Here is a 24,950-nt window from a genome sequence, read left to right as displayed (position 1 = left end):
TTTTACGATACAAACGAAAAACATATAAAATATTAATTTATTTTTCTATGAAAAAAACTATGTCAATTAAAAACAAACAGAAATTAATTTTAAAAACGTTTTTTTCACAAAACAAGTTTTTCAAGAAAAGTAAAGAGCTCCATTAAACCAAAAATGAGCAGAAATTATGTCAAATAATCTTCCAAGCGTGAAACTACCACAAATCACCTTTGATAAATAAATGGAACCCAAAAGCCACAGAAATTACAATAAATATCTGAGTCAAACTAAAATCGGGCAAAAATTAACATAAGTAGACTGACAAGTGACAACCCCATACCTTCCTTACATAATTTGTGCTTACTGGAAACAAAACTCATTTTAAATGTTTTAATTTGTTAACTTTAATGAATCAAAAACTCTTAAGACCTTAACCACTAAATATCAGCATATGTGTATTAAAGTGACAATCCACGTTCTTTTTTTTCAGTAAAGTGCAAATTATGATCGGATCTTGAGAAGGCATGGGAGGACTTTTAAAAAAGCTTCTTATTGTTCTAATTAAACAACCTCTGGGTTTCAGGAGTCGTTCTTAAAGAATTGGGTCAAAATTCAACCTTTAGCGTAAAGAGCGAGGTACTAAGGAAGGAGCAACCCCCCTCACATACGTAACGATTTCTATCTTTTTAGGTTTTGAGTTGCTCCTTACTTTCAGTTGAAAAAACTTGTTTTTTAATTTGGGTTCTGATTATCTCTTAAATAATGCCGGGAAATCCGGCTCTGCCTTCATGGAAAAATCACCCCTCCCTGCGGAAAGATCCTCTAACAATTCAATTCTGGTGAAAATTTAACTCGGACTATTACCGTTAGCATATTCACGCTTAAAATTGAGTTGGCAAAGAGTAAGTAAGAAAAATAAAAGGAATTGCATATAGGAATTCTGGCAAATTCCCCAGTGTAAAATTTTCCCTTTAAAGTTCACTCCCTGGAGACTTCCCTCCCAATGGAAAATTCTCCCCGTATAAAATCTCTCCAGAAGAACATTGACCCCCCCCCCCATGACCATTCGCCACTTCCCAATAACAAATGCCATAGATGAACAAGTGACAAATTTTGTGACTTAAAGACCTTTCCTCAGAAGCTGTGGGGGTCAAGTCATCTCAAAAGGCATATATTTTGGACCTTTCAGCTATGCTGCACAAAATGGTTATCTTAAAACTTTGATTGAATTATTTTTCGGAGAAAAGGCGATGGGAGGGGGCATATATGCCCTCAAATCTTTTTGGTCACTTAAGAAGGACACCAAAACTTTTCATATCGGTTGGAATGATCCCTTTCCCGATGTTTTTGGACTATTTGGCCGATTACCATCCCCCCAGGGAAAAAGGAAAAACGAAAAAAAAAACAAAACAAAAAACAACGAATAAACACGCATTCCGTGATCTTTCTTATTGCAAAAAAAAAAAAAAATACAAAATTCCACATTTATGAAGGTAGGAACTAGAAACCTCTGCAGTAAGGTTTTCTGATACGCTAAATCTGATGATGTAATTTTCATTAGCATTCTTTGACTTTTAGAGGTTTTTCCCCATTTTCAAAAATTATCCAAATTGTTTTCAGGCTCGTAGTCTTTGATAGGTAGCACTAAACTTAATCTTATATATTTGGAACCAGGATAAGTGGATTCTTTTGGTATATCTATAGGTATCAAAACGTTTTTGGAGTTTTGGCTACTATTGAGCCGCACCTCTTCTTACCAGTTCAGGTAGCAATCAATTCAGAAATTCTAGTCTGGCAGCTTTTAACTGTTTTTATTAACTGGTTTTTCAGCGTCTGTGGAATGCGAATTACCTAAAAATGATGATAAAAAATTTCTTCCTCACTTCGCTATGAATGATCAACAGAAAATACTTCACAATAACCATTGTTTTCAGGATTAACCTCCTTTTAAAATTTTCTGTACAGACTTTATTTTCTTTAAATACACCTCCAGATAGAATCATTTATTAGCGATTTAATTAGAGTCTCATATCTACCCTTTTCAACACTTTGTGTGGAATAAAAACTGTTTTTTTTTAATCAGACATATATCAGTCTATTTTGCTATTAGCTTTTGTCTTTCTTTTGTCTCGTTTTGCCATCTTTAAAATTTTTTCCAGACCCTGACATAGGAATTTCTAATATGGTCACACCAAGCCCCAAATTTATCTTTCACTCTTTTATTATTTTTACATATTCTATCATTACATTACTACACTGTTTATTGGGCTGTAAGTTTCTTAGAAATGTTAATGAAAGGATTCTGTAATCCATAAATTTTTCGCAAGTTTCGGGTCGAAGATAGGAAATCAATTGTTTTAAAAAGTTTTTAAGTGTATCGCCATTTTTCCTGTATTCTCCCATTGTTCCAGCAAATTAATGTTCCAGCAAAGGGCAAAAGGAAAAGCGTTTTGCTGTTTGTTTCTTTTTTTCCTCCTAATATTAGAAGTATAAAGAGTGAAGAAAAAAGAAAGGGGGAGAGGGAGAGAGAGAGACAGAGAAAGATCAAGGAGTAAGAGTCTGTGATTGAGCGGAGCTATGTTAGTAAAGCCAATTAAAGAGAGAGGGAGATGAGAAGTAATAGTTCTTAAGACCGTCGACAAATTTCTTATTGATAAGTCGTTTTTTAGGCGTGGACTATCGTAAGTGCAAACAAGATGAGAAACGTAAGTTCTTGCAGAATATGAAAGCTATTTTGTTTGTAGAATTGGAGCTATTACACTTTTAAGTTGAACCATTTATTTTTGCTTTCACAGTCTGCTGCTAATTTTAACTCATTTTTTAATAGACTTCACCCTTTATACTCATTCACCTTTTTTACCAAGTATGTATTTAATTACAATTCACTTTTCACTGCACTAGCACCCACTCTTGAAGCGTTTTGTTTGATTTTTATTTTATTTTTTCGTCGCTTTTTCTATTTAATAAGACACTTTTTTAAATAGCCGCTTTCTTTCTTTTTATATTATGTCACTTTTCTGTTTTTCTGTTTTCAAGATAAGTCTTGTTACCTTGTTTGGCCAGTCTATATCGTTACTTTTTGTCTGATTTGCCAAATTTAAGATAAAACAATGCGTCAAATCATTCAAAGACATGGTTGAATGAAGGAAAATATTTTTTTTTATAAGTAATATAAATCAAAATACATTAACAGTAAATTTACAAAAAAGATAATAAAATTATCTAATATCCAGTTTTAGATACATTTTTTTTGTTCACTTGATCTAACTGTTCCACGTTACCTGAGTTAAGCATAACACCTTATGATAAAAGTGAACTCTACATTCTAATAAGAAGTTTTGGACTAGACATTCTATTGAAACTTTGACAAAACGCTTTTTGGCATGACATTTTGGCAGAAAAGCGGTCAGTTCTAAGCAACTGCAAGAACAGGCTCTTTTTTTAACTAATGCCTTATTTTAATAATTAAATTTTATTAAGGTATATGTTCTCTTTGGAGCAAGCGATTTTACGACAATCCTCTAGCTCCGAATTTTGCAAAATGACAGAACACTTGTATCATTGGATTCATTTGTCTCATACCTATCCACTTGCCGAGCCAGGATTATGATATTAATTAGGCTTTTTGTTTGAAAAGATTCTAAACTTGGTTAAAAAATAGGGACAATTTCCTTCTTCAAAATTTTTCAACAAATTTCAACGCATTTTCAATCTAAAAAAAAATGTACACTAAATTTCAAAAATGTAAATCGGCAGATAGATAGAGCTGAATTTCAGTTATGGAATGATATAAATATTTGTCTTTTTTTATATATGAAAACCGAAGGAGAGCAAAAAATATCATATTAAAAATTAATCAGGAATATAAACTTTAGGCTTATCATTGAAAGAAAAGGTAGGGGAAATACTCCTTACCATAATGTGAATTTAATCGCTCGTTTCAGATTCTTTCTTGCTTTAGTATTAATTTTTTATGTTCGATAAACCCGGAACAATTTTCATATATTTGCATAAGACTTAGGAGTTGAACGGATAGTTTTTTTTTTTTTTTTTTTTTCAAAGCTTCTTAAACTTTTAAAGTAAAAGAAATGACGTAAAGTGAAACCTTTCATTAGCAGACACTGCTAAAAAGTATTTTGGTTTGATTGGATGTATTTGGGGGAATGATGGGTCTTTTCTTCAAATTTGTAATTTAAGTTAATTTAGGAAATTATTACAAAAGATCTATCCAGAGGGCGTAACGTTTGGAAGGATTATGTTACAATATTAGGGGGGGGGGGTTGAAGAATAAATTAAAAAAATCATCAAATTACACAAAAAATATAAGAATTCTTCAGTTCAATTATAATTGTAGAGGGAGGGAGCCTCCATCCTGAGGGCCCTACTCTGCATAAGTGACTGATTCATTCTCCCAAAAACCACCCATGTAAGCTGACTTTATCTTTTGCAATCTTTGCACTTTTTATGCTTCTTTATTCAAATTTTTCTTTTTGGTTTCGTTGCATAGTTGTTTTTTATGTAAGTTATATAACGGCTACACTTTGTTAAGTGGAGAATAAACTGTGTAGTCACAGGGTAAATTCAATTTTTGGTCTATAATGACAGTAGGCCGTCAAAAATGAAGGTCATGTGCTTTTTAATTTATTGATGGCAAACAGGAAAACATTTTTGCGCCAATATAATATAAATTCATAAATTATTTTTCTAGAAATAAATTTTCAAAATAAATTTTTATAGAAGGCTAATAACAGAATTTTTCAGTGTTGCTCCAAAAGTTTTCCTCTGAATACTATTTAGTAATAATACTGTTTCTAATACTGATATCTGCATGTTGCACAATACGCCGAATTTTTTTTTTCTTACTTGAAAGAAAATCTTGAGGACAAAAAAATCCGTAACGACACATTTACAACGTCATAATCCGTAATGAAAAATTTGCTTGTTCTGCTGTCTAATGATTCTGTTTTAATTTGTTGATATATATGTCTTTTCAAAACTTCAAGTAGGAATATAGAAACTAACAAAAGAATTACAAACTGTTGTTATTTGAAAGTTACATTCCAAACATACAGATAAAACCTAGATATTGAAAAAAATAGAGCTTCTTAAAAAATGTATATATCAATAAATCTACGAAGAGCTTAATTTTAAGAAGACATGCCTTGTTTTCAGTTTTTTTTTATATATTACCTATAGGCCTTACTCCTTAACCGAAAAGGAAAAAATTTGCATATTATTTATTAAAATGCTTGATCTGTAAAACAACATTGCTAAGGGTCATAACTTACATCAAACATGAAGCTCTTATCCGTCTCCATTTTGTTAGAGGAAACTGATAGGGATTTTTATGATATGTTTATAGAACTCTTGACTTTTCATATACGAAAATAAAATGAAGTTTAGTGTTAGCAAAAAAGTTCTAGAATTAACCTGAGATTTAATCAAAAACGTTCTTTAAAATATTTTCAAGAATTAGTTATGTCTGAGGCTTTTTTCCAAAAAGATTTGGGCTCTCTGTTGTATTGTTTTGGTGAACAAGAAGTTCACAAATTAGCACCTTCATTATTGGGATTACGATGCGTCCCGTTTGGGGAAACATTGACAGATATTCCCAGAGCCTTTATTAACTAATTTGAAGTATTGAAAAAAGAAAAAAACTCAGCACTAAAGTTACAAAAAAGAGCGACAGCTCAAGCTTTATAAATTGAATGACTAGAAAAAGCTTAAAAGTGGAGTCTCGCACCACAATATCGACATTGAAAATGTGCAAACAGTACGTCGGACGGGTAGGCTCCAGAACATGAACAGTAGCCTACCCTAAGAATTTCATCTCCATTGACCAGGTAGACAGTCTAGTAACTAAGGAGACCTGTGCTACTTTTTTCAGAATTGTTAGTTTAGAACGTTTCACTTCTTCGTCGTTTCTTTGGTAGTGGCTGTTTGACTTCCATGTGACAACTCCTGAGGAAGCAGAAGATCATTTGGTATCATATCATCCTGAATATGCGATTGTAGCAAGATAGGTGTAGCGCCCATGTCTTGGTTAAAACTCTTGACAATGCCTAAATGCAGGATGAGCATAAGCTTACGACCATTCTTTGAGAACTACTTAAAATAAACGACAAGCTAATAGTATCGAAGTCATTTTGAACACAAACAGCTTTAATGCCATTTAGTTTGAAAGCTGCTACACGTACCAGTAACATAAAAAAAACATGCGTCAGTGTCCTCCAAAAAACACCATCCTTCGATTTTCATTGACTCTTCATGTCCCTTGGAAGATAACCTGCAACTCATAGCGCATGAGTTGAAGTTTTCAAGAGAAAAGTAATTCTTTGATAGACTTAAACAATTGATAGCTACCTTGTAACTACGCTGTCACCGCTTGGCACAAAGATTAAGTGCTGCTCCCTTCTCTTTCCCTAGTGAAGACCCGCTCTGAAAGGATGGCCTTGAGGGCATATTAATACCCCAGCTTTGAGTTCAAAACGAAGGATTTGCCCTTTATAAACGTTTTACAACCCTAATTTCTGTACAGAGATAACCTTCAGTCACCTATAGTCATCTTCAGTGGTCTAGTATGAGAAGTTTTGGACTGTTTTAACTCAAAGCTTATGTTGGGAGTTTTTTTTCTCAGCTGGGCCATATCTTTGAAGCTACTGAAACTGCGATTTTTTTAAAGTGTATATATTGATTTATCTTGATGGAGCCGTTTCTATTATGGTCTTAGCTACGAAAAAGACAACCAAGTCATCTCGCGTTTAAATTATCATAGCAAAACAATAGAATATTTGTAATATCGAATTGCAACCTACAAAGCTCAATGAAATCTGGCGTCTTATTCTGCAACGCATATCTTGCTGAGTCCCTGACAGTCAAATTTTGAACATCTCCCTTGAAGAAGCATCAGAAGATCTTTTACTCATATGCTTATATTGAGCACATCGATAAAGACATATGATATGTGTATGCTGAATATTTTGCAGGTTATAGGTTTAAACTAAAGCTCTATCGAGCTTAAAAAACTGTTTCTTCATATATTCTAGATTCATTTTGTGAACAAAAAAAATAAAATATACTTACTTTTGATATATATACTTCGCCTCAATATTTTACTTAATTAAGGGTCACTTGTGGATCCCAAGCATCGAAATCGATCCCAAACATCAACTTGTGGATCCCAAGCATCAAAATAACAAGCTAGAAAACAATTATTTAAAATTGATTTCAAAAATTTTTAAGCTGGACCTGAATCGGGATATCTGGTGCAAATGGGATAACGACAATCGAATAATTTAAATGGGTTTTAAATTTTGTGTTTTTATGCCTTAGAAAAAAAAAGAATATAATGTTTTAATGATTAGAAATATGCTTATCTTAGGGATGGAGCTTTAAGGATTTGGACTGAAGATTTTGAAAGGTAGTTTTTGCAATCGTGGATACTAGAAAAATGTATTAAATTAGCCCACTCCCATATAGTTTTAATGTAGTATAATGCTTTAAGATATGTGTCTAGTGGTTATTTGAACGACTGGAATGGTTTCTAAGCAATAGCATTTCAAATTTTCCACCCTCCTTTCGTCAAAACGGTATTATTTGCTGTCTTCCACATCAAGAAACTGTGTCTCTTTCCAGAGCCGTTCCTAGAATTGGTGGTGCCCGGGGCAAAATTAATTTGGCACCTCCTCCCGAATCAAATACAAGCAAAAAAGCTGAAACAAAGTGAAAACTTGACCAATGTAGGGAAAACCGACTTTTTCTCGTCCCCCTGCACAGCTGCGGACCTGGGGCAGCTACCCCACCCCTTTGAACGGCTCTGTCTCTACCGTAGTTTCCTATGGCAAATGTTAAACATACATGAATACAAAAAGACATATCATGTATGTCTCGTAAAGACTTTATAGCCAAAATATGTAACAATTTATGATTAATTAGTCCTGTTTTGATGATCCTGTAATAACAAAGTTGCCTATACCTGTTTTATTTCTCTTTGTTTTTAGATCGCAGGCAATGCAAGCAAAGTGCCAAGGCACTCCAAGAGCTTGAAAACATAGATGATGAGGCCGATCAGCTTGGGATAGGATTTGTCAAGATATTTGATGAGGCCCTTGCTGAAGAGTATAACCTCCCTGGTGTACCTACCCTCGTTTACTATCGGCATAAAATCCCTATTATTTATGAAGGTAAAGCATTTATTTACCAACAAGACACATACAGGCACACACACACGGATTGACCGAAAAATACTGAAAGGGCGAGAGAAGTGGGGGATGGGTGTTTCTACTGCGTGCTTGGGTGCAACTGAGAGTGAAGCTATGATCTCTTTTGCTTTGAAACAAAGTATAATCACCTACGGAACAAGTACTGACAAAACTCCCCAAAAGTGACCCCGCGTACCTCAGTGCCTCTAGACGCAAAATGTTGTACTACTTAATCGCTCCGAGCCAAAGTACTTTGCTCCGGCCAATAATTATGATAGAGCGTGATTCAGGCGACGAGTGACCGGGATGAATTGTGTAACTACGATTTTTAGTTGCCAGGTTCGCATAGGTATACAAAGGTTCACTTTTTTTGTGTGGAGAGGATAGGTTTTGTCAGTACTTGTTCCGTAGGTGATTATACTTTGCTTTGAAAGGAGGACGGAATAGTTGTCTGGTTATAGGGGTGGGTTCCCCAGGTTTTTAGTCTTTTATTAGTTGGTAGATTGGGGCTCGTTTTGGGGTTCAGGATGTAGGAAAGGAAAATGGAGAACAGAGGTTATTTTTTCTTCTCTTTTGCTTCTTATATTTTTTTTTATTATTAAGGAAGATTTAGAATCAAACAGTTCGCGGTAAGGAACTGTAAGTAAGGAGCAACCCGGCTCAATAGTAACCAAAACTCTAAAAACCGTAATTTTGATACCAATAGATACTTCAATAGAATTGGATTTTTATTCTGATTTCAAATATATAAGTTTCATTAAGTTTAGTGTTACCCTTCAAATGTTTAGTCCCTGAGAAAATTTGCCTTATTTTCAAAAAAGGAGGAAAAACCCCTAAAAGTCATAGAACATTAACGAAAATTATACTATCAGATTCAGCGTATTAGAGAACCCTACTATAGAAGTTTCAAGCTTTTATCTGCAAAAATGGGAATTTTTTTATTTTTTGGCAGAAGATAGATCACGGATGTGTGTTTATTTGTTTCATGGAGGATGTTTCCGCGGGGGGAAGGGACATTTCATATGAAGGGGGTGCCGGATTTCCCAGCATTATTTAAAAAACGATCAGAAATTAAATAAAAAAAGACAATTTTTTTCAACTGAAAGTAAGGAGCAACAATAAAACTTAAAACAAACAGAAATTATTACGTATATGAAGGGGTTTGCCCCCCAGTGAATACCTCGCCCTTTACGCTAAAGTTTTCTTAGTACTTTCAAAAAAGCTATCTATTCTAATCAATCGGCTTTTGTGATTCAGGGGTTTGTGATTCGAACAAAATTCGAACTTTAGCGTAAAGAGCGAGATATTGACTAGGGGTAAACTCCCTAATATACGTAATAAAAACATAAAAATATATAAGTTCGTTACGTAAGTTAATCCGTAAGTTACGTCATAACAAAATTTCGAGAAAGCCATTTAGCCAAAACAATAAAATTAATATGCAAATTTCATTGTAATTATTCCTGTTCGGTGAGCCAAAATCAAAGCTGTATTAATTCAAAAACGTTCAGAAATTAAATAAAAAAAACAAGTTTTTTAACTGAAAGTAAAGAGCGACATTAAAACTTAAAACGAGCAGAAATTATTCCGTATATGAAAGGGGCTGTCCCCTCGTCAACGCCTCGCTCCTTACGCTAAAGTTTGACTCTGTCTCACAGCTTTATATTTTAAAACAATAAAAAAATTTAGCGAAAAGAGCGAGGCGTTGAGGAGGGGAGAGCCCCTTTCATATACGGAGTAATATCTGTTCGTTTTCAGTTTTAATGTCGCTCCTTACTTTCAGTTATTAAAACTTGTTTTTTTTTTTTTATTTAGTCATTGTTAAACTTGATGTTACATAAGGCGAGGTTTAGTTTCAATTACAAAACGGGGTCTTCTACAGTCTATTGCTTCAGGAAGGATATGATTTGCGTTATTGTTTACTTTATATGCCCATTTAGAATACAAAAAAATAGAAAAAACATATACAAATATGCTCAAAAAATAAATACGCACGCCTGGTACATGCCTCACACGGACCTCGATGAAAATACGTACACTCTCAATTATACAAATGCCCAAGCATACTTTCTTTTAGGCTAATTAGCACACATATGCGGCATTTCGTTTGTTAACTTTAAGACATTCATCGGCCAACATTGTAAAGTCTTGAGTATAATATTTAATTCGGACTTGGCAAAAATAATACTTTCATATGTTTAACACACTCAAACAAGGATTTGGTTTAGAGACAAGATATAACAGTCTATCCACTGCATTCCTTGTATTTTTTAAGTTTCATTTAAATCAGATTTCGTTCAATCTTTCTGTCCATTAAATTATGCTACTAGAGCATACCAATACATTACGGCAAATTACTATATTACTAAAAACCATACCAAAAAACTATAAAAGATATTAGTAAAAATACCATAGATATGGTATTTTTATAAAATATCTATAAAATTACTCATATCTATTGAAAAAACACACACTCGTTTATGTTGATTAAGCTAAATATGTTTCAGGATAATATACTATTCTTCATAAAGGGGTTTGTAAATTGTCTTTTAAGTCGTTTGCCAATTTTGTACCAATAAATGAAATGCCAAGTGACATTTATGAGTTGGCTACAAGACGGTCGATTGTTCCAGACTCTAGACCTGGGTATGGTTGCCACCAAGTTTACGTTCATACTATTTTTGGTACGTTCTTAAATTTATGTTACAGTAATGTTACGCTTTTGAATAATGGATAAAATGTAAATTTTCCGAGTAATCTCGTGGAAAAATTTTGATGTTTCAGTTTATGGTTGAAGTTTGATGTTTTAGTTTCAGTTTTGATGTTGCTCCTTACTTTCAGTTGAATTTTTTTTTTATTTAATTTCTGATCGTTTTCTAACTAATGCTGGGAAATCCGGTGCCCCCTTCATAGCAATGTTCCTTACCCCATGGAAACTTCCTCCATGGAAAGGTCCTCCCACATAAACCCCGACCCACCCCACCCCCACCCCCTACCAGAAAAAATCCCACCTGAAAACGTCTGTATACTTCCCAATACCCAATACTAGACGTAAACATTGGCCAAAGTTTATAACTTTCAGCCCTCCCCCCGAGGACTTTGGGGGATTAAGTTATCCTAAAAGACATAGTTATTATATTTTCGACCATGTTGAACGAAATGGCTATCCCAAAATTTTGATCGCGTTACTCTGGGAAAAAATAAGCGTGGGAGGGGGCCTAGTTGCCCTCCATTTTTTTGGTGACTTAAAAAGGGCACTAGTAATTTTAATTTTCGTTTGAATGAGCCCTCCCACGATATTCTAGGACCACTGGTTTGTTACAATCACCCCTGGGGAAAAAAACAACAAAAGAAATAAACACGCATCCGTGATCTTTCTTCTGGTAAAAAATGCAAAATTTCGCATTTTTGCAGATAGGAGCTTGAAACCTCTATAGTAGCGTTCTCTGATACGCTGAATCTGATGTGTGATTTTCATTAAGGTTCTATAGCTTTTAGGGGTTTTTTCCCCTTTTTTCGAAAATCAGGCAAATTTTCTCAGGCACGTAACTTTTGACGGGTAGGACTAAACTTGATGAAACGTATATACTTGAAATCAGCATTAAAATCTAGTTCTCTTGATGTATCTATTGGTATCAGAATTCGTTTTTTTTAGTTTCAGTTACTATTGAGCCGGGTCGCTCCTTACTTACAGTTGGTTACCACGAACTGTTTGATTAAACTTCCACATTAACAAACTAAGTATATGATATAATATATATTAGCACAAGAAGCCTTTATTGCCCATTGTTAATAAGAAACAGCACCAACATACAGAATATGAACAAATACATACCCTTAAAACCAACTTAGAACACAAATTAACTATAGGAAATAGTCCCTATGTATCATACCAATACCCACAAACTTTCCCAACTTCATAATTCCCATAAAGCATATATCGCTTAATATAATATCAACCTATTACTCCCTTGTAATATCACCCTGGATAATTTTTTTTCGTCAGACCATTGAATTTCTTGCAAAAGCCCAAAAAATGAATTAAGTCATCTTCACCATCTCCACACATTGGGTGAAAGTAAGGAACTATATTCGACTTCACCCTTACCAGATATTAAATAAAAATAAAAGTTTTTTTTAACTGAAAGTAAGGAACGACGTTAAAACTTAAAACGAACAGAAATTATTCCGTATATAAAAGGGGCTGTCCCCACCTCAACGCTTCGTTCTTTAAGCTAAAGTTTTTTATTGCTTAAATAAATTAGAGTTGTGTGTAAGTCAAACTTTAGCGTAAAGAGCGAGGCGTTGAGTAGGGGACAGCCCCTTACATATACGGAATAAACTTACTTTCATTTAAAAAAAACTTGTGTTTTTTTATTTAATTCTTGAACATTTTTGAATTAACACATGTTTTGATTTTGGCTCACCGTACATGAATAATTAAAACAAAATTTGTATATTAATTTTACTTTTATTTGGCTAAATGGCTTTTTCGACACTTGTTTTCAAACTTTCAAACAGTTTGTGGTAACGAACTGTTAGTAAGGAGCGACCCGGCTCAATGGTAACCGAAACTCTAAAAAACGGTATTTTGGTACCAATAGATACATCAAAAGAATCAGATTTAATTCTGATTTCAAATATATAAGTTTCATCAAGTTTAATCTTACCTATCAAAAGTTACGCGCCTGAGAAAATTTGGCTGATTTTCGAAAAAAGGGGGAAAGACCCCTAAAAACTATAGAACCTTAATGAAAACCACACCATCATATTCAGCATATCAGAGAACCCTACTGTAGAGGTTTCAAGCTCCTATCTACAAAAATGTGGAATTTTGCATTTTTTGCCAGAAGAAAGATCACGGATGCGTGTTTATTTGTTTTTTTTTTGTTTTTTTTTCCCCAGGGGTGATCGTATCGACCCAGCGGTCCTAGAATATCGTGGGAGGAATCATTGGAACGCAAATTAAAAGTTCTAGTGCCCTTTTTAAGTGACCAAAAAAAATGGAGGGCAACTAGGCCCCCTCCCACGCTAATTTTTTTCCCAAAGTCACCCGATCAAAATTTTGAGATTACCATTTTGTTCAGCATGGTCAAAAATATTATAACTATGTCTTTTAGGATAACTTAATCCCAGAAAGCCCCCAGGGGGAAGGCTGAAAGTTATGAACTTTACCCAATGTTAACATATAGTATTGGTTATTGGGACCCGGCTCAATGGTAAACGAAACTCTAGAAAACGGTATTTTGGTACAAATAGAAACATCAAAAGAATCGAATTTTAATGCTGATTTCAAATATATAAGTTTCATCAAGTTTAATCTTACCAATCAAAAGTTACGCGCCTGAGAAAATTTGGCTGATGTTCGAAAAAAGGGGGAAAGACCCCCTAAAAGTTATAAAACCTTAATGAAAATCACACCATCACATTCAGCGTATCAGAACATCCTACTGTAAAGGTTTCAAGCTCGTATCTACAATAATGTGGAATTTTACATTTTTTGCCAGAAGAAAGATCAGGGATGCGTGTTTATTTGTTTTTTTTTTCCCCAGGGGTGATCGTCTCGACCCAGTTGTCCTAGAATATCAGGAGAGGGCTCATTGGAATGAATATTAAAAGCTTTAGTGGCCTTTTTAAGTGACAAAAATAATGGAGGGCTACTAGGCCCCCTCCCACACTCATTTTTTCCCAAAGTCACCTGATCAAAATTTTGAGATAGCCATTTTATTCAGCATGGTCGAAAATATTATAAGTATGTCTTTTAGGATGACTTAATCCCCCGAAGTTTCCGGGAGGAGGGCTGAAAGTTATGAACTTTTTCCAATGTTAACATATAGGCCTAGTATTGGTTATTGGGAAGTATACAGTACAGACGTTTTCAGGGGAGATTTTTCCTGGTAGTGGAGGGGGGGTCGGGGGTTATGTGTAAGGATATTTCCATGAAGGAAGTTTTCATGGGGGAAGGGGCATTGCTATGAAGGGGACGCCCGACTTCCCAGCATTATTTAAAAAAAGATCAGAAATTAAATATAAAAAAACAAGTTTTTCAACTGCAACAGCAGCAACATCAAAACTTTAATACATATAAGATTGGGTTCACCCCCTAGTCAACACCTCACTCTTTAAGCCAGAGATTTTTTAGTACTTTCATAAGAGCTATTTATTCTAATTAACGGCCTTTGTTGATTAAGCGGTCAGTTTTGAAGAATTGGAACAAAATTCGAACTTTCGCTTAAAGAGCAAGGTATTGACTAGGGGGCGAACCTCCTAATATACGTATTAAAAATATATGCACATAGAAGTTCGTTACGTAAATTAATTCGTAAGTTACGTATATTTATTACTAATATAAACATTAGTAAATAAAATGAAACAAGTTTCGAGAAAGCCATTTAACCAAATAAAAGTAAATTAATATGAAAATTTTGTTTTAATTATTCATATACTGTGAGCCAAGATCAAAACCTGCATTTATTCAAAAACGTTCAAAAATTAAATAAAAAAAACAAGTTTTTTTAACTGAAAGTAAGGAGCGACATTAAAACTTAAAAAGAACAGAAATTACCTCCTCAACGCCTGGCTCTTTACGCTAAATTTTGACTCTGTCTCACAACTTTATTTTTTAAAACAATAAAAAACTTTAGCGTAAAGAGCGAGGCGTTGCGTCAGGGACAGCCCCTTTCATATATGGAATAATTTCTGTTCGTTTTAAGTTTTAATGTCGCTCCTTACTTTCAGTTAAAAAAAACTTGTTTTTTTTATTTAATTAGCGTAAAGAGCGAGGCGTTGAGTAGGGGATAGCCCCTTTCATATACGGAATAAACTTACTTTCATTTAAAAAAACTTGTTTTTTTTTATTTAATTCTTGAACGTTTTTGAATTAACACATGTTTTGATTTTGGCTCACCGTACATGAATAATTAAAACAAAATTTGTATATTAATTTTACTTTTATTTGGCTAAATGGCTTTTTCGACACTTGTTTTCAAACTTTCAAACAGTTTGTGGTAACGAACTGTTAGTAAGGAGCGACCCGGCTCAATGGTAACCGAAACTCTAAAAAACGGAATTTTGATACCAATAGATACATCAAAAGAATCAGATTTAATTCTGATTTCAAATATATAAGTTTCGTCAAGTTTAATCCTACTTATCAAAAGTTACACACTTGAAAAATTGTGGCTTATTTTTGAAAAAAGGGGAAAAGACCCCCTAAAAGCTATAGAACTTTAATAAGAATCATATCATCGTATTCTGCACATCAGGAAACCTTACGGTAGAGGTTTCAAGCTCTTATCTACGAAAATGTGGAATTTTCCATTTTTTGCCAGAAGAAAGATCACGGATGCGTGTTTATTTGTTTGTTTGTTTTTTTTCCCCCAGGGGTGATCGTATCGACCCAGTGGTCCTAGAATATCGTGGGAGGGCTCATTCGAACGGACATTAAAAGTTCTAGTGCCCTTTTTAAGTGACCAAAAAAATGGAGGGCAACTAGGCCCCCTTCCACGCTCAATTTTTTCTCAAAGTCACCCGATCAAAATTTTGAGATGACCATTTTGTTCAGCATGGTCCAAAATATTATAACTATGTCTTTTAGGATAACTTAATGCCTCAAAGCCCCCAGGGGGAAGGCTGAAAGTTATGAACTTTACCCAATGTTAACATATAGTATAGGTTATTGGGACCCGGCTCAATGGTAACCGAAACTCTAGAAAACGGTATTTTGATACAAAAAGATACATCAAAAGAATCGAATTTTAATGCTGATTTCAAATATATAAGTTTCATCAAGTAAAAGTTATAGAACCTTAATGAAAATCACACCATCATATTCAGCGTATCAGAGAACCCTGCTATAGAGGTTTCAAGCTCCTATCTACAAAAATGTGGAATTTTACATTTTTTGCCAGAAGAAAGATCACGGATGCGAGTTTATTTGTTTTCTTTTTTTTCCCCGGGGTGACCGTATCGACCCAGTGGTCCTAGAATATCGTGGGAGGGCTCATTGGAACGGAAATAAAAAGTTCTAGTCCCTTTTTAAGTGACCAAAAAATGACGGGCAACAAGGACCCCTCCCACGCTCTATTTTTTCCAAAGTCACCCGATCAAAATTTTCAAAGAGCTATTTTGTTCAGCATGGTCGAAAGTATAATAATTATGTCTTTTTCGATGACCTACTCCCCCGAAGTCCCCGGGGGGAGGGCTGAAAGTGAGTAACTTTACCCAATGTTAACATATAATATTGGCTATTGGGAAGTATACAGACGTTTTCAGGGGGGATTTTTTCTGGTAGGTGGGGGGGAGGGTCAGGGGTTATATGGCAGGATCTTTCCATGAAGGAAGTTTTCATGGGGGAATCGACATTACTATGAAGGGGGCGCCGGATTACCCTGCATTATTAAAGAAAAAGATAAGAAATTAAATAATAAAAAAACAAGTTTTTCAACTGAAAGTAAGGAGCAACATCAAAACTTAAACGAACAGAAAATATTATATATATGATTGGGTTCACCCCCTAGTCAATACCTTGCTCTTTAAGTCAAAGATTTTTTAGTACTTTCATAAGAGCTATTTATTCTAATTAACGGCCTTTGTGATTAAGGGATCATTTTTAAAGAATTCGAACAAAATTCGAACTTTAACTTTAATTCTTTAAAAATGACCCCTTAATCACAAAGGCCGTTAATTAGAATAAATAGCTCTTATGAAAGTACTAAAAAATCTTTGACTTAAAGAGCAAGGTATTGACTAGGGGGTGAACCCAATCATATATATAATATTTTCTGTTCGTTTAAGTTTTGATGTTGCTCCTTACTTTCAGTTGAAAAACTTGTTTTTTTATTATTTAATTTCTGATCTTTTTCTTTAATAATGCAGGGTAATCCGGCGCCCCCTTCATAGTAATATCGCTTCCCCCATAAAAACTTCCTTCATGGAAAGACCCTGCCATATAACCCCTGACCCTCCCCCCCCCCCACCTACCAGAAAAAATCCCCCCTGAAAACGTCTGTATACTTCCCAATGGCCAATACTATATGTTAACATTGGGTAAAGTTAATAACTTTCAGCCCTCCCCCGGGACTTCGGGGATTAGGTCATCGAAAAAGACATAATTATCATATTTTCGACCATGCTGAACAAAATGGCTATCTGAAAATTTTGATCGGGTGACTTTGGAAAAAATAGAGCGTGGGAGGGGTCCTTGTTGCCCGTCATTTTTTGGTCACTTAAAAAGGGACTAGAACTTTTAATTTCCGTTCCAATGAGCCCTCCCACGATATTCTAGGACCACTGGGTTGATACGATCACCCCGGGGGAAAAAAAGAAAACAAATAAACTCGCATCCGTGATCTTTCTTCTGGCAAAAAATGCAAAGTTCCACATTTTTGTAGATAGGTGCTTGAAACCTCTATAGCAGGGTTCTCTGATACGCTGAATATGATGGTGTGATTTTCATTAAGGTTCTATAACTTTTAGGGGGTCTTTCCCCCTTTTTTTGAAAATCAGCCAAATTTTCTCAGGCGCGTAACTTTTGATGGATAAGACTAAACTTGATGATACTTATCAAACAGTTCGTGGTAACGAACTGTAAGTAAGGAGCGACCCGGCTCAATGGTAACCGAAACTCTAGAAAACGGGTTTTTGATACCAATAGATATATCAAAAGAATCATATTTAAATTCTGATTTAAACTATATAATATTCATCAAGTTTAGTGCTACTCATCAATACTTACGCGCCTGAGAAAAATTGGCTGATTTTAGAAAAAAGGGGCAAATACCCTATAAAAGTAATAGAACCTTAATGAAAATCAAACAATCACATTCAGCGTATCAGAGAACCCTACTGTAGAGGGTTCAAGATCCTATCTGCAAAAATGTGGAATTTTACATTTTTTGCCAGAAGAAAGATCACGGATGCGTGTTTATTTGTTTGTTTGTTTTGTTTTTTTCCCCAGGGGTGATCGTATCGATCCAGTAGTCCTAGAATATCGTGAGAGGGCTCATTCGAACGGAAATTAAAATTTCTAGTGCTCTTTTTAAGTGACAAAAAATTGGACGGCAACTTGGCCCCCTCCCACGCTTATTTTTTTCCCAAAGTCACCCGATCAAAATTTTGAGATAGCCATTTTGTTCAGCATGGTCGAAAATATGATAAATATGTCTTTTAGGATGACTTAATCCCCCGAAGTTCCCAGAGGGAGGGCTAAAAGTTATGAACTTTACCCAATTTTAACAAATAGTATTGGTTATTGGGAAGTATACAGAAGTTTTCAGGAGGTTTTTTTTTCTCGTAATGGGAGGGAAGGGTGGGTAGGTGGTTATGTTGGAGGATCTGTTAATGAAGGAAGTTTTCATGGGGGAAGGGAAATTGCCATGAAGGGGGCTCCGGACTTGCCAGCATTATTTATTGGTTATTGGGAAGTATACAACCATTTTCAGGAAGGATTTTTTCTGGAGGGGGGGGGCTAGAGGAAGGAGTTACTCGGGAGAATATGTCCGTGGAGGATGTTTCCTTGGGGTAAGGGACATTTCTATGAAGGGGGCGCCGGATTTCCAAGAATAATTTAAAAAACGATCAGAAATTAAATAAAAAAAAAACAAGTTTTTTCAACTGAAATATAAGAAGGAATATTAGAACTTAAAACGAACAGAAATTATAACGTATGTGAGGGGGTTCTCCCCCAAGTCAATACCTCGCTCTTTACGCTACAGTTTTTTTTAGTGCTTTCAAAAGAGCTATCTATTCTAATTAAACGGCCTTTTTGATTCAGGGATTAATTAATCAATTTTTTTTTTAAATTTTTACTTGAGGAGCGTGGTATTGACTTCGGGGAGAACCCCTTAATATACGTAATAACATATACGTAATAAAAAAAAAAACAATAAAAAAACAAGCGATACGGCTCACTAGTAATCGAAACTTTTAAAAACGGAATTTTAATGTCAATAAATGTATCAAAAGAATGTGTTTATAATGCTGATTCTAAATATATAAATTTTATTAAGTTTAGTATTACTCATCAAAGGCTACGAGCCTGAGAAAATTTACTCGATTTTTTAAAGAGGGGGAAACATCCCCTACAAGTGAAAGAATTTTAATGAAAATCACACCGTCAGATTCAGCGTATCAGAAAACCCTATTACATAGGTTTCAAGCTCATATCTGCAAAAATCTGCAACTTTGTATTTTTTGCCAGAAGAAAAATATACGAATATAGAAGTTAGTTACGTAAGTTAATTTGTAAAGACATCCATTTAGCAAAAGAAAAGTAAAATTTTTATGCAAATAAAAGCTGCATTAACTAAAAAACGATCAGAAATTATTCCGTATATGAATGGGGATATCCCCTCCTCCACGCCTCACTCTTTACGCTACACTTTGACTCTGTCACACAACTTTATTTTTTTAAACAGTAATAACATTTAGCGTGAATAGACAGGCGTTGAGGAGGGGACAGCCCCTTTCATATATGACGTAATTTCAGTTCGTTTTAAGTTTTAATGTCGCTCCTTACTTTCAGTTTAAAAAACTTGTTTTTTTTTATTTAATATATTTAAAATCAGCATTAAAGTCTGATTCTTTTAATGTATCTATCGGTAACAAAATTCCGTTTTTTAGAGTTTCGGTTACCATTGAGCCGGGTCACTCCTTACTTACAGTTCGTTACCACGAACTGTTCGTATCCACTTTGGTTCCTCCTTATTAACGCTTGCTTTAAAATAAAATCCCCCCCAAGCTTCCTTAACACTAGCCTACAGAGGGGGAGAGAGAGAGAGAGAGAGAGAGAGAGAGAGAGAGAGAGAGAGAGAGAGAGAGAGAGAGAGAGAGAGAGAGAGAGAGAGAGAGAGAGAGAGAGAGAGAGAGAGAGAGAGAGAGAGAGAGAGAGAGAGAGAGAGAGAGAGAGAGAGAGAGAGAGAGAGAGGGACGCTGTTATGACAATACCATTACTTGATTTCTTGGATTTCCATTTGTGGGATATATTGGTAGAGAAAATGAAAAACGCAAAGTAAAAATGATTGAGTTCCCTCCTCCTTTTTTCAACAAGCTTTAACAAGTATTTGTAATTATATATTGCAATACAAGCACAAGTGTGACGTCACTATTAGTAGACGCAAACATCAAATTTTGGTACGCCTAAGGACAAAGTAAAAATGTTTTCAGAAAAATAAATCCATTTTTAGGATTCTTCATTTCCTAATAAAACTTATCTTATCCATTTGGAGACCTTGTAATGATACTGAAAAAATGCTCGAAATTGCAAAATATCTTTATATGGCCGTATTAGCAAAATAATCCCGAAAAGTGCCACTGGATCTTTAGGTCATTTTTCATTTTGTTTTTAAGGGGATTCGATACCTTAAACATCATTTTGTGAGCCTCAACGTCGGCTGACTGTCTCAAAGACAAAGGGTCCATTAGCGAATTCTCTCAGGGGATTACTTATCATTGAAACCTACTGAGAATTTGTGATTTGACTATGATATTTGATTGAAAAGAAAATGGAATAGTGTCAGCAAAGTTTTGAATCAAAGTGGATTGCACCATAGAAAATCCGGAGACCTGTCAAACTGATCCGATGACATTGCTTTTGAGATGATTTTAGGCATTTTCCTAGCAAGTATACTAGACCGGTCTTAGGGACAACCCCTTTCCTGAAGTTTAAAAGCAACTTATGCTCCGTTTGATCGAAAAAACATAAGTTACACTTTCTAATGCTATAAGTTTCTCGAAAACAAAATACATCAATCACAACACAAAATCAAAATACAAGATTTTTCTAAGAGATCCGGGAAAGAACATGTCGGTGTTGGTTTCTGCCGTTTATTTAGATTGCTTATCCAAGCTTTACAAGTTATGGAAATAACTTGTAAAAAATTGTTGCAATAACTCTAAATAATTCGGCCACACAAACTAAAAAAGTTTATAATGGACGAGATAGGCTGATTCCTTATGGCACCAGTTCCCCTTAGCATTGGAATATTTGGGACTCCAAATCTTACTAAAAAATATCTATGTCTGCAACAGTTACGTTACACAAAGACTATTCTGTTACGGTCAACTGTCGAAACATTTAATTTTTTTCTAAAAGTCTTCCAACGTTTATATTTTCCTTTTGTTTCCGACACATAGACAATGCCTTTTATTCCAAGGTATTTAAAGAAAGCGATCACTCTTGTTAATGTGAATGAGAAGACAGGAATACACATCAATTCATAAACAAAGTTCTTTTGCTGACCATTTGGGTGACACTAAAGAGAAACAAAAATTGATAGCAATTCTATGTCAACATCTAAGAATAAAAACTATGCTTATGTAACATTATGGACTTTTTAAGCTGTATATAGACAATAAAACCACGGAGTTGTACATACTATATATCATCTTGCCCAAAACAAATGACAATATCTCATATTTCTTATTCAAAAAATGGTTTAGGTGGAAGGGAAGATTACTATGGTGAATTTTATAAATGGGTCCTAATTGTAGAATCAGTATTACTCTATAGGAGCAGAGGAAGCCAAACCATTATTCTGATTTACAGTTTATAAGTACCTGTAGTGCAAATAGTACTACTAGTAATAATACTAACAACTCTCCGCAGCAGCAGTACCAAGCCACCTTAGGCCAACACAGCTACGCACGGTCCTCTTCCATCCCAAAATATTCCTGGCCTTCCTCTTTACAGCCTCCTAAGAAGTTCCCCTTTCCTTTAAATCTTTCTTTATGACATTCTCCCACCCCAGCCGCGAGCGACCTGCTTTCCGTTTAGCCCTAGACAGTTGGCCGAATAGGACAATCTTCGGAAATCTGTCATTCTTCATCCGCAGAACGTGCCCCAGCCATCAAACATAGTTCTGTACAATGTGTCTCGAAATAAATCAATTGTATTCAGCAATGCACTCTAATGCAGAAGCATCTTCATTTAAATCAAACCTTTCGTTTTAAAGAACTGTATGTAGAGAGCGACTCGTACAAATAATAACCGAAGCTTTAAAAAGAAAGAAATTTAGATAAAAATATATAAACTGAAAGAATTAGCATTTTAGTGTCATTTCAAATATTTAAAAAGCATTTAACCTTGAGGTTAATCATAAAAAGTTGTGAGTCTGAGATTGTTTCCCTAATTTTAGAAATTAGGGGGAGACGTATATCCTCAGTAGAATGCAATTTTAGGGAAAACTGAACCATTGCTCACAGCATATACAAGAGCCCTATAGAGAAAGCGTCAAGTTTTTATATGTAAGGACACGATATTTTATATATTTCCAAGAAAGTTGCTAATGAATGTTTTGTTATTTATATATTCTTCTCTCAGGGGCTATCTAGCAGTTCTATAATATCAGTAGAGGGCTCATTCAACCATGAATTGAAAGTTATAGTTTACCTTTTTAAGCAGCAAAAGGGATAGCACCACAACAAAGTGATACTATCAATTTTCTGCTATTTCATGACACAACACTAAACAAAAATCATTGCTGCAAGATGGTCAAAATGCTATCGAGTGAAACTTCTAAGATAGTCAATCGACTTCATGAAGCTTCAATAGTGCATTTTCAGGCCAAATTCTTCTATCTTTCAGTGAGACTGTACTTATTTATAGAAATAGAGGGGTGGGGGATTTACCACGTAATCCCCGTTCCCCCCAAAGAGTCCTTTTTGGACCACGTCCACGTTGTAGGTTCTGCGGGTTGACAGCTCCTGTCTTATTGTAGACAAACTAAGAATAAAAATTGCACATAAAAGCCAAAAACTTCAGAAAACTCTGACTAGGAAGTGTCAAGCTAATTCATTTTTCAAAAATTACTAGATGGTACTAGTTGAAAGAAATCAGTGGGGCGAAAACATATTATAATAAATCAGGAGGGGGTGGCAACCCTGCTTGGAATGTAGAGAAAGCTTGTCAAAAAGGTAGAAAATTAGTTAAGAAAATTTACTTTAGGCGATTTAACCAACGAGGAAGAGGTGCTTGAATGGTTGGTGTCTAACAAATCAACTGGAGAAGAAGAGGACAGAATTGAAGATGTAACAGCGAAAGCGTTAGAGGCAATGATAACGTCAGTTGAACATCTGGCTGTTCTTTTCTGTAAGTATGCTGGAGTTATGAGATATTATAGATAGGTCTTCTCTTTTTTCCTTAAATTAGGTAAGTAGTTAATACTGAAAAAAAAACACACGGGTGCTTGCAATAAGAACATTTTGCGGAAATTGATCCCACTAGGAAGCTAAAATATGTAAAATTGCGGTTTTGCTATAATCAGAAAAAGAATTAACAATTTTTTCAAAAATTAAGCCTCCTCCTCCCTTTCCTCCGTTAAAAATTGTTTCAGGTATTCCCTTGCCCGTGGTCAATTTTTTATAAGTGCAAGTGGTGAAAGGCAAAGAAGAAAACAGTAGAGAACAGAATAAAAGTTGAAGTGAAACATGTATGAAGATCAAAAATTTTATTTTATTTTTTCCAATTTTTATAACAGTCTTTTAAATTATCATATTCTTTTAGTTTATTAGTGTATCTTTTTATACTTTTTAGTATGTTGCATCCTTTGAATAGTCTTCTTCTAAAGGTAAGGCAACAAAGCACTGATCGCAACTTTTAGAATTTTCAAAATTCGGGCTCTGGGAATGAATCATAGTTCCTTGTTTCGTAATAAAAGAACAACCAAGAACTTTTGAGTTTTTTTTTATAGAACCCAAGATCTTGGAAAAAGAGCTTTTTCTTCAATTCTTTGATCCATTTTGATTAGTTCTAAAATTCAAGTTAATGTTCAGTTGTACCCTTGTCTGCAATTTTATTTATCAAATCACTAAGTTACTTTATTGGTAGCATTGCTAATAATTTCATCTTGCCCTCTGTTGCTGCCAAGTAAACTTAGTTGAGTGACAAGTGCCAACAACTGATGATTCATTACCTTTCCATTAAGATAAAACATCTTGCCTCAATATTATCAATACCAACAGATGAACTGTTTCAATGGCATGGTTCAATAGATTGACGCCATTTTTAATTTGATACGCTGGCGGTAATTTTAACAAGACTCAATTATAGTGAAAACAGAATTTTACAAAAATTAAATGAAATGAAAAGTACAAACTTTTAAATATCATGAATATTCAAGTTTGGAGGCTAATTTGAATTAACTGTCTTCTTCAGATAATGCAGAAGAGAAAGATTCTAAGGCTGTTTTGGAAGAACTAGAAAACATTGATGATGACTTAGACGCCAATGGAATGCATTTTGTCAAGATCGATGACGATGAAATGGCAAAAGAGTACGGAATAGACGACACTCCTGCTCTATTGTACTTCGAAAAACGAATTCCTAGCATTTATGAGGGTAATCTTTTATTTTATTCCACATTATGATGTTTTCTCCAATAAGCATAGTTAGAACTGAATTTAGAAACTCTTTCATGGTTTTTTATAGTGTCTTTAGATTTAAAGATCACCTATAAGATTTTGCAGCTAGTCAACTAAGTGGATGTATAGAATATGTATAATCTTCAAAGAAGACACTTGTGTTATTACAAATATAATATGCAACGACTATTACCAACAACCCACTGCAGCACCAAATCGATTGAGGTCAACTCCAGCCCCATCCCATCTATTCAAAGCTTCCCGCCTTACAACCTCCCAGGAAGTTCCCATTTTCCTTCAATCTTTCCTTACGACTTCCTCTCACCCCAACTGAGAATGACCTGCTTTTCATTTAGCCCTTAGGTGGATATAATATATCTAATCTTGAACTGTGTCTTTTAAAGCGAACAA

The 24,950-nt window shown here is 34.7% G+C and overlaps 1 protein-coding gene across 8 annotated transcripts in view; it reads left to right on the top strand.

Annotated features, from left to right (window-relative positions):
• Positions 1–24,950, top strand: part of hlk (hulk) — a 315,193-nt gene that overhangs the window by 7,918 nt on the left and 282,325 nt on the right. For 7 of the 8 annotated variants that reach the window (XR_016143473.1, XR_016143472.1, XM_089106234.1 and 4 more), the window contains exons 2-5: positions 2,649–2,684; positions 7,980–8,162; positions 23,125–23,268; positions 24,334–24,516. Coding sequence is in view for 6 of the 8 variants with exons in the window: in XM_089106234.1 (XP_088962360.1) it covers positions 2,649–2,684; positions 7,980–8,162; positions 23,125–23,268; positions 24,334–24,516 (546 nt within the window). In the remaining 2 variants the exon portion in view is untranslated. The remainder of the gene's footprint in view (positions 1–2,648; positions 2,685–7,979; positions 8,163–23,124; positions 23,269–24,333; positions 24,517–24,950) is intronic. The other variant, XM_089106231.1, reaches the window with a different exon arrangement.

The sequence above is a fragment of the Artemia sp. Qi Xiang Cuo genome, chromosome 20 (genome assembly GCF_049724085.1).
Source record: "Artemia sp. Qi Xiang Cuo chromosome 20, ASM4972408v1, whole genome shotgun sequence".
NCBI lineage: Eukaryota > Metazoa > Arthropoda > Branchiopoda > Anostraca > Artemiidae > Artemia > Artemia sp. Qi Xiang Cuo.
This window is presented reverse-complemented; position numbering and strand designations above follow the sequence as displayed.